At 34.4% G+C, this 14,783-nt stretch overlaps 1 protein-coding gene and 1 long non-coding RNA gene across 2 annotated transcripts in view; both read left to right on the top strand.

Moving 5' to 3' along the window:
- The first annotated feature begins 1,091 nt into the window (after positions 1-1,091).
- LOC106155544 (uncharacterized) lies at positions 1,092-5,291 on the top strand. Its single transcript, XR_001237620.2, has 3 exons — positions 1,092-1,306; positions 1,558-1,646; positions 2,435-5,291. It is a non-coding gene; the product is annotated as an uncharacterized LOC106155544 (long non-coding RNA).
- Positions 5,292-10,319: 5,028 nt separating this feature from the next.
- The window catches only part of LOC106155540 (WD repeat and FYVE domain-containing protein 2), a 33,731-nt gene continuing 29,267 nt past the window's right edge, over positions 10,320-14,783 (top strand). The window contains exon 1 of the mRNA XM_086998070.1: positions 10,320-10,588. Coding sequence (XP_086854196.1) covers positions 10,461-10,588 — 128 coding nt within the window. The 5' untranslated portion in view covers positions 10,320-10,460. The remainder of the gene's footprint in view (positions 10,589-14,783) is intronic.

Below are 14,783 nucleotides of genomic sequence, written 5' to 3' on the forward strand. Positions count from 1 at the left end.
TTGTGAATTTGTTACACATACAGCAGTTTTGTGACCAGAGTTACTAGATTGTATATCCAGCTGTATTCTACTGTGTAAAAAAAGCCGAGGTTACATTTGCCATGCGATGTCCGAACCGATGTAACAGGAATGGAAGTCTGGGGTCCCATATATATATATATATATATATATATATATATATATATATATATATATATATAGACAGGTTACGGTTAGTTGAAGTATTGGGGTTAGTATATGGGACGAATGTCACCTGAACAAAGTAATGGGAAGCGGACAACAGTTCTTACTGTTACAGCGGGCATGGTAACACCCCATGGCTCTATATAACCGCATTTACAAAAGGCTTGCAATTTAAATAAGATATAACAAAGGATTATTTATCATTGTGTAGTTAAAGGACTGCTCTAAAGTAACTAAATTTATGTAATATTGAATGATGATAAGTAAAGTGGGGTCAAATATCAAATGAGGTCGAATTTAAAAAAATTCCGAAAAAAGCATTGAAGTTTACTTCTATAGGGGATGTGCACCAACAGTATATTTTTTGGGTCTGTTTGGTAAATCCCATAAAACAATTGTTTAATTATCATTTGAGACTTAATATTTCAATTTGTAAGAATTAAATTGCCGATTGATTGGGATAGGGGAAGAAAGTCATTTATAACTTGACATTTGAATAAGACATAACAATGGTTAATATATCATTGTGTAGTTGAAGGCATATCATAAACATATAAATAAGATTTTTTTATCATTTCATTTTGAATGTTCCTTTGCAAAAATGTGCCCTTAATATTAAATTGATCTCCGTAGAACGAATAGGACTCATTCCCAATGAAACTAAAAAACGTAAGATTTGAAAACAGAACAAACATTGTCAGTGACGCAGATCTGTGCATTCCGGCTTCATTGCAGAAACTGCACAGAAATAACAAGAAATAACCAGAAAAATATAGATATGCAAAAATTCTGGCATCATTTCAGATAAACCGGCCGCATTATGTCTTCTCTAGCACAATCTTCAGCTATTTATTCATTCGACCAATGAAATCTGGTTGCTTAGCCTGATAATCTGATATCAAATATAATGCTTGATAAAATGTCATTGTCTTTATCATTTAGATACCAGCAAGCCAAATTATCATTCACAAATTATTAAATGTAACATTTTTAGAATCGAAGCTTGAGTGCCGCTGGTGAGCTGATTATATAATTCATGATTATGTAACCAGGTTAGCATTTTGGTGAGAGGTGTTCAGATAGGACCAAGGTCAGTAGAAGATGGCGAAGACAGAGGTTCAGGGTACGTTATTACAATTTCCACATGTTGGTCTAAGATTTATCACCAAAAATGACAGCAAGCTGCCTTATACCTTTTTGTATAGATATATAATATAACGTTTACCAAGTTTGCATTAGCGAAAATGGTACATTTCGCAACTTCAGTCCTTTTGAACGATGGTACATTGTACCAGTACTTAACGTCAAATACATTCCACTGAAAGTCTAAAATCAGCTTGAAGTTTAAATAGTTTATTTTCTGTCATTTTATAGAGGGAACGCATTTGCCATTGAAGAAGTGAAGGGCTTGTCTCCGCTGTCCAAACGAACGAGTCCTTTCTTCAATATTATAAGTCGACAGGGTAGGTGGACATATACACTCCCTTGTGGGCACTGTTTTATTGGCGACAATATGGACTTGTTTTTTAATGGTATCCTACTTATTTAAGTAAACATTAAAGGAAAAACGATGTTAGACTATTATGTTACTTCATTCCTGGAAACGACGGAACCGATTGGGTAAGTGGGTGTGGGTGGGTGGGGGGTTGTGGCGTGGTACAGTGGGCACGTGTCCCCCCCTTAGTTTAAGAGGTATGTCTGCGTCCTCATAAAGAACGAAAACAAAACAATAATAATTTAAAAAACAGTTCATGAAACCAAACTAGACAAAATCCAGTTATTTTTTCATTAACATACCCTACAAATAACAGAAAGTTGATCTTTGTCTTCTGTTTTTATTATCCTCTCCCCCCCCCCCCCCCCGGCCATAAAAATCAGGGTTTGGCCAGTGAAAACGTGCCTAGATAATCTTTTTTAATCTTTCTATCACACGTTTTCATTTACTGACTTTCGTTTCCGTAAATACCCCCGTAATCCGAGCGCTTGGTCTTTATGAATTGCATCTTACTTATGAATGCAAAGAAGTATGTCGTCGATAAATAGTCTGCACAGGGTATAAAAGAATAGGAATGAAACTGTTGTAAAGTGTATGATTGCAGAGAACGTTATTCTTCATTAAATATGTTTATATCATTTTTAAGTTGAATAGTATTTTCCTACATAATAACGTGCATACCAAAGCGAGATGCTGAAATTATATATGCTTTATCAAACAGTTTTATGAAAAGTCATGTTCTTTGTTTATTTTCAGTGACTCCTTCCTGTTGTTCACTAGGTGATTGGATGCGCCCCCCTTCAGAGACTTTAGATTCGTGCCAAGATTGACTCGCTTCTTGAAGTTTCCCAGTTAGTTTATTAGCAGGGTTGACATAGTCATTTGGTATGAAACATAATATTTGGCTTGGGTTGTAATACTCTGCATAAAATGTTTATCAACTGAACTGTTGAGCGCAAATACCATTTTAATTAAGAAACAACTGAACAGAAAAAAGAAAGAAATGGACTTCGTCAACCCTGCATGTCGCTGGATATGTATTATACATTTGCAGTACAGTGGCAGTACACTACTATATCCGCCCATGACGTTTCATGGTAGTTTATTAAAAGTTATTATAAAAATGCATCTATGAAGATCTACTATAAGGAAAAAACACACCCTTAGTTCCCTCTTGAAATTAGAATTTTGACAAGCTGAATCATAGTTCTAATCCGTACCAAATGGCACCGTTCGCCCTCTAAAAAACCAAAATATTTTGGGGCCCTTTAAAGGGCCCCAAACCCCACACAAAGGGGGGGGGGCGGCTTTGCATCCACCCCCACCCCCTTCAAATAATCCTGGATCCGTCCCTGCATAGTATAGCGTTATCCAGTGTTCATGAAACTGGGTCCTATGTGCTAGCGCAATATTCTACCTGAACATCACTTAATGATAACTTAATAACTATCATTTCTGTTTACATACATTACTAAAGCTAAACACTTTTTGCACTGAAATTATTTTGTTTATGAGAATTCCAAAAACTACCGTTTTGGTTTGAGAACTGATGGGTACCTTGCCCCGACACAAAAAGTATAATATTAGATAGATATAGTAGATATTCATATATGCATTTTTATAATAATTTCTTAAAGATATATACGGTGATTTTATATAAATCTTCAAAATGGTAGTTTATTTAAACATTTTAACATTCTCTGGACAGTTATTCTGAGGAAAGCAGCCATTTTTAATCACTGGATAGCAATATCAGAGTCAAAAATAAGTAGCTGGCGTTGAGAAAACTACTTTATCCACAGGATAACCGTTTTCTGTTTGACGTTTATAAATTATCTGTGGACAAATCTTCAGTTAGTCACTTAGCTGTGCCTTTGAAGATTGTTTTGAAATATTTATTTTGAATTATCTTAAATTGAATTCAGCTACTGGTTTTGATGTAAAGTAGACGTTCTTGAAATAATAATAGAAAAGAAATAATAATATTTCAAATTCATTACGCATAATACTTATACAAGAAACTTGAGAGATAGTCAGATGCATGTATTCAGTGATATATATATTATTGTCAATATGGCAAAGCGGAAATGTAACCGCTCTTCTAGAAAAACATCTTTGTCCGTATACATTAAAATATCAATGTAGGACTGGTATTTATCAGAACCTTTCCGTTTTAAATTTCGTAAGATTCCAGCGCAATTCCAATTAATTACTTCAGCCGTCTGAGAAACCCTTGTTTGAGGGACGAGGGGGTGGGAGGGGTTAATGAGTTTTCTTAACTGAAACATGAAGAACCGTCAACATAAGTTAACCTTGCCCAAATAAATTATGAAACAATTAAATACGCAATTAAGTTACAGAGAAGTTTTAGAAAAATTATATGAATATGTCCTCTAATATTTGAAACACACTACTTTTAGCGGTTCTTTTCGCTTGGTTAGTTATTTGAGAATTTACCTAATAATCGCAAAATTACTTTATTCGAAACATTTGTTATCTATAAATATGCAAATTGACTCTCTGTCATATAATACAAATGATAATACTTTGTTATTTGAAGTTTTTTTTAGTAAAAAGATGGACCAAAATTTTGTAGGCCAGTCTGCTATTTAAAGTTGGACTACCGAGTGCTTTGTTAATTTTATTGTATCTTCGGTCAGGAGAGGAAGAGGTCTGATTAGATACCAGTCCCGCAAGCCCTATTGGGTCATTTTACTGGGTGTTTGTTAATATCACTGAACATCAGAGAACAGAGTTGAGGTTTTTAGTATTTCTGAATGAATGTGTTACGTTATGTAATGTAAATTATATTTATGCAATCTTTTCATTTTTGTTTGCATACAATCCTCAGTGATTGCTATGGCTGGGATAAGCTTGTAAACTGACTTATTTTTATGCCGTTCCTGTTCATGATTAGCACGCTGTTCAAATAGAAGTTGTCACTAAAATTGTGCCATCTATTTAAGCTTTAAGGTTTAATGAAAAAAAAAAAAACAGTATGATTTAAGTTATTAGAAACATTTATTGATGAGCAGAACAACCACGAAACTTATAAAAAAGGAATTATTTTTGCTACCACTGGTTTTGTGCGCGAGAATCTGCACCAAGATGTAGAACAGGGCGTGTGCGCGTGCGAGGTAACGCATCATGAGATTAAATGCATTTTGAAATTTTGATATGGCTCACATCACTGCATTTGTTCTCGGTGAAATTTGCAGTTAGTTATACGCCAAATACACCAAGGTCAGCTTTGAACAAAAGTTGCAAAGTGAAATATTATAAATCTTCCAAAATGTCTATCAGTTCTGATCAGAAATATCTAAATATTCTGTTCTGTACAATGCAATGTTCAGCGTGGCATCCCAGCCTTTTTAAACCGAGAGGATGAGTCGTTTTTGCAGCGATTTTCAAAATGTATAGAATCTCCGACACACTTCAGCTAGAGACGTTGGGACTTGTTTGTGTTTGCATTGTGGTTTTACATATATTGCGTTGTACGGTTATAGAAACTGCTGTTAATGTAAAGCAAAATTGTAATTTCTAGTTTTTATTAACTCTGTGATGTATTACTCTATATTTGTTTAGACAGTAATAAACGTATACATTTGTTGTACTTTGTTTTTAGATATGCAAAATTATTTTTTTTCCATTGTACTCTCAATTGTGAGTCTTCGGTCCTAAGTCAAAAAAAAAAAAAAAAAAAAAAAAAAAAACTTTTTACCGATTGAGCTAACTCTACTTCCTTCCGTTTGTGTGTATTGCCTCTCTTGTAGTAACAACATAATTGCTGATTTAAGTTTATTTTTGCAAAAGGTAATTTGCTGGGACCCAGGAGAGCCAGTATTCGAACTAGGGACCTGTTGACTTGGAGGCAAGCGCGTTACCTACTCCTCTAACTGTTCCCACCCACCCTCCCCCGGTAGACTTTCTTCTTATAGTAACCAGAGGAAAATTTTGAAAAATTCTTCTTGAAATGCATTCAATGATTTTTAAGTATCCGAGCCAGAAAACGAACCACAGCCAGTGGGGTACCACGGAGACAATGAAAATGCAACGACATTTGCATCATTGGAAATTGTTTATTCAGAACAAGCAAATTTCCATTAATGTATATATTCATTTATCTTTTAAGCATCTACCTGTAAATTTACATTGTTGAAACAATATTTTCAAGTTTAGAATGTTCAAATATAACACGTTAGACAAGGTTAATGATGTCTGCATCAGGACTCACTCAAAAGGACAACAATTTTAATCTATTTATTTGATTTGGAGAATAAAATTATCACCTAACAACGTAACTACTAGTATTATATTTGCATGTGATCTTAATTTAAGCAAAATATTTCAGAAAGTCATTTTAACGTTTCCCTTTTTATATAAAAAACAGCGCCAGTTTTTGTATTCCTCCCACCAACACCATCACAAGAAAATAGAAAAAAATTAGTCTGGACTCGCATAATCAACTCCCAAAACACTCCAAATTGACCAGAATTTCAGAATTTTGCCTCATAGAAATCTCCAACATTTGGCAATGTTATTTTCTCTCTGTATAACCGTAAGTATTAAGGAAAAATTCAGCAACTTTTGATGCGACGATGGAAAGTGGTGGTTAATGTTGGGAAGGAAATAGGCGCACACTCTTAGTACACGTGTTTTTCCAAAATAATCAAAAATCGTTTCTAAATCAATTTTCATTGTCCAACCAGGATTGGCATAATCACATAACATTACGATGTGAATAACATATGATACACTGAACGGGGAAATGAAATGTCAAAAATACTATTACATAAGAAAAGATTTACAAAAGTATGTACAACTCGTACGTTAATTACAATGTGATATTTGTCGAGAGACAGAAATAATACGTTATATAAGCTACAGTCATTGTCAATACCAACTTTTGTAACTTTCCAAGCATAACTAGTTCTTACATGCGAGCAAATTGACTTAACTAGGCGACTTGGTGGAAAGAATGAAGTTGACTGTAGAGAGAAATTCCTAATTTTTTTTCCGAGCACTAAAGTAAAACCAACGTTTAAGACACACAGTGAGCGTAAGATTCTTACTGATATGTTGCAAACATTTAATCCTCTAAAAATAGAAAAACACTTTCCCCTTAATGACCAAGGAAATACAATCCATACACAGGAAAATTCGGTTCTAGGGTCCCTAGAAGACAGACACTAGCAAGTTTCACTCGTGATGACATAAGAGTGAAATGCAAAACTCGAAAACGAATTTATATTTATTGTAAACCTTAGTGAGACGCAGTGGAATGCGTTATAACAGGCCCAGACTATGCTTTTTAATATTATACATACACATAGACAGGACTAGAATAAACTCGTAAATAATTGCCTTTACGCTCACATTTCGGATAGCACGTATTCTGTGGTCACCGTCTAATTCCTTTGCATTTAAATGAATGACATTTAACCCATGACGCCATTTTTAAGATTTGGGGTAACATAGCAAAATCCGTTTCTCGAAATTCTCCTATATCTTACCTCAAATATTTTAACGTTTTGATATGTAGCAACTTTATGACGTAAAACATGTATACTTATAATTACATTTTAATTCGGAAAAGAAAGTACATTGTATAATACTTAACAAATACTCACTAAATATTCACATGTTGATAGCTAAAACTTAATTTACGTTAACGTTTTACTACCACTAGTATGTCTACTTTCAAAATAGTAAACATGAAGCTCAATTACATTTTTATCGTTTTAATAGGATGAGAAAGGCTGAAGGAAATAGTGAGGACGCAAAACAGGAATGCTCGGGGCATTACGAAAAAACAGCTTTACGCATTTAGACATAAAAAATAAAACACAAATAAGTTATCATCAAATACCTAACATTAATATCTTACAACGATGTACTAAATCGGTTAAAACTGATATATTCGTATACTTAGTATCTGGACCGCCTCGCATCCACTTCCTGGTCACTCAGAACTGATGAAGAAATGACATCTCTTTCTAGAGTGCGCGATCAATTCGATGCATGGGGGAGGAGGCAGGGTGCATTGGGTGCGGTTTTAATCAATACTCAAAATTACCTGCTAGTTGAACCATTCATTTACAATTTACTGCAATAAAAATTCAAAGGACCAATCTGTTTTAGATATATTTCAAAACACAACATTGATAAAATTAATCCTATGCCCTTATCCACCCTAAACGAAAAGACGATATGAATGTCACTGACTATGGTCGAATGCAAATTTTTATCTGAGCAGTTTTCATGTATGTTTGACCAACCTCAGCGTGCTATAGAGCCATCTGGAGGAAAAAGAAATACATCTTCTCTACGGCAGTCGGCAGAATGGCAAACAGTTAAAGAGTTATTATTTAGGCCACGAAATGCCAAGAGAAACATTAAATCTGAATGCAAAATATTTTAGCCTTCTTCACAATCATAAATAAACGTTGGTGCAAGTACCGCATATTCTCTCAGGCATTTATTTATTCATTTATTAACGTGACATGTATCAGTATACAAATCACCCGGTCTCATGGGCCTACAAGTCACCACATATAATATTGTATAATTATCAAAACCTGCATGCGTGTGTCAACCACTGGCCATGGTTTAATTATCCCCAATTTTTGCAAAGTTGTGGCGAGTGTCAGAATAGGGAGAATCAAAGGTTGTTAAAAAATACCATTTACACCAGGAAAATTCGTCAAGTATGAGATTTTTATGGAAAAACCTTACACTGCGCACCTCTGCGTAATTCAACAAGCTACAGTACAAAATGGCATGAAGATATTTCATACTTAATACGATAAAGCATTTTTACACAAATTGTTATTATTATTATTTCAGTTTGCACCAATGTCCATTGGTTTTAAGTTGAACCAAGTCTGCAAGTGATATTGAAAGGGTTATGTCCTCTCTTAACGAAGTTTTGTTCAAATTCCATTCTGAATTATATTCAGTTGAAAACAATATACCAATATTTACCATGGAATTATGCTGTGCCTTTCAGTTTTATTGTACTTTCGTAGTAATCTACGCTTTAAAAAGACAGCAGTTAAAATAACCTACAGTTTATCTGACAGTTACAAACAACAAAGGTCAATCTCAGTAAACACTGAGATGATACTATAGCGGTCGAAGAGAAAAAAGGCCGAAGAAAGCCACTGAAGTATTAATATTAGTGGGAGAAGGAAAAAAAGGAATTCTCTTTTTACATACATGTACAGTGTTTATTGCGTTCTGATGATGATCATTAATGAAGTCTTACTAAAGGGTTTCAAGTATCCACGCATTTCCGCTTTTGCTGCTCATCTTCCAGTAACGATATTAGCTAAAATATTATTCTATATGATTTTGAAATAAGTCACTGTATTTGACCACTACGTAGTACGTACTTTTCATCTGTAGTAATAATCAGGCGCCTGTCCTGTCTCAACATGATTGTGATGTCTACCACAGAATGGATGGAAATGTGCTAGATGTGACAAGCCGTTGGCCAAAATGCACGAATTTGTTACCTTTCATTTTACTTAATTAAAAATATTGTTAAATTTAAAAATGCACGTCTATTTGCACTTTTTTCCTCATCCACTGATCCAAATAGAAGATCCCTCTGAACAGTTGTTGAATTTCAATTTTAATTTGAGAAATTGTTCGTTAATCTTTAAAATGTAGGATTACTTTAAAATGTAGGATTACGCTCGGGACACGGTATTCCAAGACGTAACGCTAAATATATAAATCATGTGACCACTTATTCAATAGCAGATCTAAGGATGGGAGTCGGGGCGTGCCTCTCACTTATACGTATAACTCACAGATAAACCATTTCCATCGATGTGCATTATATATTAGAGTAAAATATACTGGTTTACTGTTTTATATTTGCAGATAGGATTTGCAAATGCTAGTTTTTCTGTCGGTACGAACAATCATTCTAAAATATTCACACGGCTATACGTACTATTTTTAGAAAACTGCAGTCATTATACCGAATATAATCCCTTGAGAGTTAAAATTATTATCACCAATGAGGTTTGCCAGTTGCAAGTCGATGACCAGTAACCAGCCCTGAGAAAAATTTTGCATATGGATGCAAACTGGTTTCAGACGAGAAACAATATGGGATAAGCCGGATGACATTTTTGTTTCACTTTTAGGGTGCTTACTTCTACATTTTCATTAAACCATAATTGTGAGCTTTACTCAAAATATTGAGAAGTTAACGCACATCTCGACAATTTCAAACTGATATCACCACGCCCACTGTTATAATGTTAACAGCTTAATGTGTCTCAAGCAAAAATTAAATCACGAAGCTCCGACTTGGAGACTCTCTGTTCCATTTTGTTTCGATCAAAATTCGATAAGGCGGGAAAGTCCAAAACAGGATACCTTTAACATTTAAATAGTTATGCCAAAACTATTGACAAAGAATCCAGCTGTATTTACGCGACACTCCTCCCTCTCGCAATTAAGCGCGCTTGTAAAACATTGTAATTCGGCACCGATCCTTCAACGTGGGCATCTGTCCCACTGGTTTGACGAGGTGCATAGGGCAAAACTGATCACCTGGCGGTTTTCTCTCCGCTGTGCCACCTGTATTCCTCTCTGCTGATACAAAATGGTAATCTTCCTTGGTCAGCAGTCAATTCTTACTTTTAATTACAATTGTTTGACTCAATCTAAGTAAAGTGAACATACCCTGTTCATCTGCAAGATTTGGCCCGGAGCTGATTTTGGCAATTTGACGACTTGTGTTCAAGTGCATGTGTTCAAATGCATGTTTTCATTTCCACCGACTCTAAAGCATGAGTATGGCGAGAACACAAAGATGGTGTATTTGCACGATACAGGAAAATGGGAAGAGTTCGGTCGTGTCAGCCCAAAGACATCATGGAAATTTAATGTGTAAGTACATAACAGAATTTGAATTGATATCAAGATATCAAATGAGAATTATGGTCGCTCGGCCGTCACTTACACATGGCAAGTGGTGGTTGGTGGTGGTGGTGGTGGTGGTGTGTGTGTGTGTGTGTGTGTGGGGGGGGGGTAACCGTTCAGGAGGAAGGCACGGTGGAGGGGAAGTAACACGTGGATGATACATGCGTATTAAAGATTGAATACCGACTGACTAGGGCCTCAGTCCGCGACTCATTATTTCACTGACTTATTCAAAAGTATACATTAACTTAGCCAAGTGGACAGGTCACCCTCCACCACCCCTTTCTGCGCATCCAAACACAATATAGAGGTGCAAATGTCACAGGCACGTTTTTTTTAATATTTAGTGCACAGATTACCGGTACAAACCATGTTTGATAATAGTAAATTTCTCTCTGTTACAAACTGTCTTGATGGTCAACTAATTAGACATGAAATTGGTGGACTGGTGGGCCGACGTCATGCAGCCTCGCAGACTTCTGCAATGCTGTCCGCAATAATGTGGAGATGCCATGCATAAACCGAGTCACGACAATGATAAAGGCAATATTTCAGATACTAAATGAATGAATGGCTGAATGAATAAATGAAAAAAGATTACATTAAATCTTTTCAGTTAGCTATAACAAAAATTTGCTGATTTTGTGGCATTCCTCTGTTGCTTCTGTCTCAACCCCCCCCCCCCCCCCCCAAAAAAAAAATGTTGCTCGTTTAAAAACAGTGAACGTAATAACAGGTTGCTCAGGCTTGCACCCTTCGGTTAATAACATATGTGCCGTATAATTTTAAAGACATGTCTGCTGAAATTGTTTAGGAATTTTTAAAGTGGTTTAAATGCCCCAAAGTCAAATTTTACTGTCTAAATAACCTACAAAGCTACTGTTCAATGTCCTTCCAATGCGGACATAGACGTCAAAAAAAGTGCTTGATATTTCATTTTTAAATGCCAGACTGATATAAATCCTTTTTAATTCTATTTAATATTGAATCCATGTGCAGGGACGGGCCAAGCAGTGATTCATTGGTAGGAGCAAATATTTTTTTTTTCTCTAAGAAAAATGATATTTCAATATCACAACAAGGCAGCAAAGCTGTCAAATGTACAGACAGAAAACAGAAAATAAAGATGCAAAATAGGTCATATTGTCAATTTTGATGCAATAATAAATAATGCTTATAATAGCACTGTCAGTCAACACTGAATTTTAATCATGCACAACAGGTAACATGGTCAATAACAGGAGCAAACCCAGAGATATTTTCTGACAGCATTCCAAAGTATCTATGTACATCCATCCTCCATTTTGATGGTCTTCCAACAGAAAAAAATAGATACCAGTCAATATAAACTTAATAACCTGACCGTCTTCCGGAAGACCCAGAAGATGGTCTCAATCCACCCCTTCAATAAGATTACAGCTTGAGGACCATGAGAGACCAAAGTCACATGATGAAAGTCTCAATATTTGAAAAATGAAGATAGTGCATAAAATAATATTATATAATGTTTAAAGACATAAAAAACAATACAATTGCTTATGTGGAAATACAGAAAATATGCAGAGCCTCGAGCGGATGAGAGTTGAAAAGTCACAAATGCAAGTATTTGAGAAAAAATTGTAAAGGAAAACATAAAAAAACTAGAAAACCACTGAGAGTGCAGACCTCTGCCAAGGCAGCAATTGTTGATTATTATTGATTATTGATTAATTATGAGCCAGACCACCACTAAAAACTAATCATTATCTTCTTTGGCCCAATTCTGACAGTTCCTGAAAATTTCAGCAAAATCGGTCCATAACTTTTTGAGTTATGTTGATGACAGACAAACAGGGGTGAAAATATAACCTCCTTGGCAGAGCCTGAGGTAAATATAATTCCAATGAAGCTGCTATTCAAACTTTTAATCTTCGATTATATATAAATATATATATATAATATATATATATATATATATATATATATATATATATATATATAATAACCTGCATAATTATCACTGCTTCCTTATTATTAATCTAGCAGAGAGCTTAACTTTTGGGAGTTTACAAGGAAATATCAACAAGTGTGCTTTATGTAATTTCATTTAATGGCCTATCAATTAGGCAAATGACTTTATAACTCAGAAATTAGCTAAGTGATACCCAAGGGATATTAACAGACTGACCCTCTCAAAGGTCTTTCAGGCCCATAAGTCACATCTTAAGAAAAGCACAAAACAATAATGCACAAAATAGGAGACTACCAATTCTGATGCAATAATACATTATGTTTTACTGCACAGTCAACATCAAATTTTAATTATGCACAACAGGTAACACCGACGAAAGTAAAAGCATAAGGCTTCAGGCCCATCAGAGTTCAAGTTTATACTTAGAAAGTGTCAGAATGAGAAAAATGAAAATTTCACACAAAATTGCATAAATTCAATAATAAAAGAATTGACCTGGCTTTCTTATTTGAACTGCATGCCAATCCTAAAAATCATACTTGTATGTTAAAAATAATAATAAGTAACACAGTTTTCTTTTTATAATATTTGCAGTAGCAGTGCAAAAAGATTTTTGTCAATTTTGATGTAACATTACATAATAAATTATAGAATAATTATCACCAATTTTTTATTATTGACTATAAATAGCAAGGACATGTACAAAATTTGATTACCATTCGGCTTTATGTCCATGGGAGTTCCGAGTCCCACAATGAATATGCCAAAAAGATAATAATGAATATTTCACTAAAACTTCCAGAAAAAGAAGTCAATTAGACTGCTTTTCCAACTCAGGCTGCATTTTAGTCCTGTGTTTCTTTTTTGAAAGTTTGACAGTCATAAGTAACATGGTTTTCCCATAATGGTCATCATGGCAGCAGCACCAAAAATTGTTTTCTTCTATTTTGATGCAACATTACATAATGGTTAACAGCATAATGACCATCAATTTTTAATAATAAAATGTATAATGGATATTCAGAAAATGTGACTAGCATGGGTCTTCACAAAAATTTTCACAAAAAACTGTTTAATTGTTAGAAAAATTTACCAAACAGACTGCATTGCCTATTGAAGCTATATTTTAGTCCCATGTTTCTTTCCTGTAAGTTTGAGAACAGTAAGTGACGTGATTTTCCTTAAATGGTCATCATGGGAGCAGTGCCCAAAATAGGTGTTTCTTCAAATTTTGATGCAATATTACATAATGTTTAACAGCATAATGACCATCAATTTTTAATAATAAAATATTAGTATCATGGATATTCAGAAAATGTGACTAGCAAAGGTCTTCAGGACCATGGAACTTCAAAGTCACATCTTGAAAATGCCAAAATGCAAACAAGACAGCACTGTTCTGAAATGGGTTTATTTCCATTTTTAACACTTTTTAACATAAAACAAAATTAACAGTTTACTGCCATTTTTATATGACCAACTAAGAAAATTGATGAGATGGGAAAAATATCAATAGAACAGTGTTAAATGTCCAATTTCCTCCATTTTGAGATTCTGAACATAGTGGATGATTGAATCTGACAAACTGCAATGATATGTTTATTTTCATTTTTGACACATTACACAATATACAATATTAAGTTTACCATCATTTTTACATAATCAACTGACAATGTTGTAAAGATGCAGGAAATGTCAAACAAACACTTTTACGTATCTTATTAGTTCAATAATGAGACTATTAACATGCCTAAGAATTGAATCTGAGGAAATGTGAAAAAAAAAAGCATAACTTCTAAAATAATAGCCTGATTTTGCTGATTTTCAAACTCAACCTGTGTTTTAGTAAGATTGACCACTCCTGTGAGTACAATGACAATTGGCCTATCTGTTTTTCTTATATTGTGTTATCAGTGTTGCATATATGCTGAAAAAAATGAAAAAACAGCATAACTTCCATAAAAGTGGCTCGATCATGCTGATTTTCAAACTTGACCTGCATAATATGAATATTCAGCAGTTCTATAAGTTTCAAGCCAAAAAGTAAAGCAGTTTTTCATTTATTGTGTTATCAGGGTTGCATATATGCTGAAAAAAGTGAAAAAATAGCATAACTTCCATAAAAATGACCCGATCACGCTGATTTTCGAACTTGACCTGATCATTATGAATACTCATCAGTTCTGTAAGTTTCAAGCCAAAACGTAAAAC

The sequence above is a fragment of the Lingula anatina genome, chromosome 10 (genome assembly GCF_051362555.1).
Source record: "Lingula anatina isolate TDL-2025a chromosome 10, LinAna3.0, whole genome shotgun sequence".
NCBI classification, from domain to species: domain Eukaryota; kingdom Metazoa; phylum Brachiopoda; class Lingulata; order Lingulida; family Lingulidae; genus Lingula; species Lingula anatina.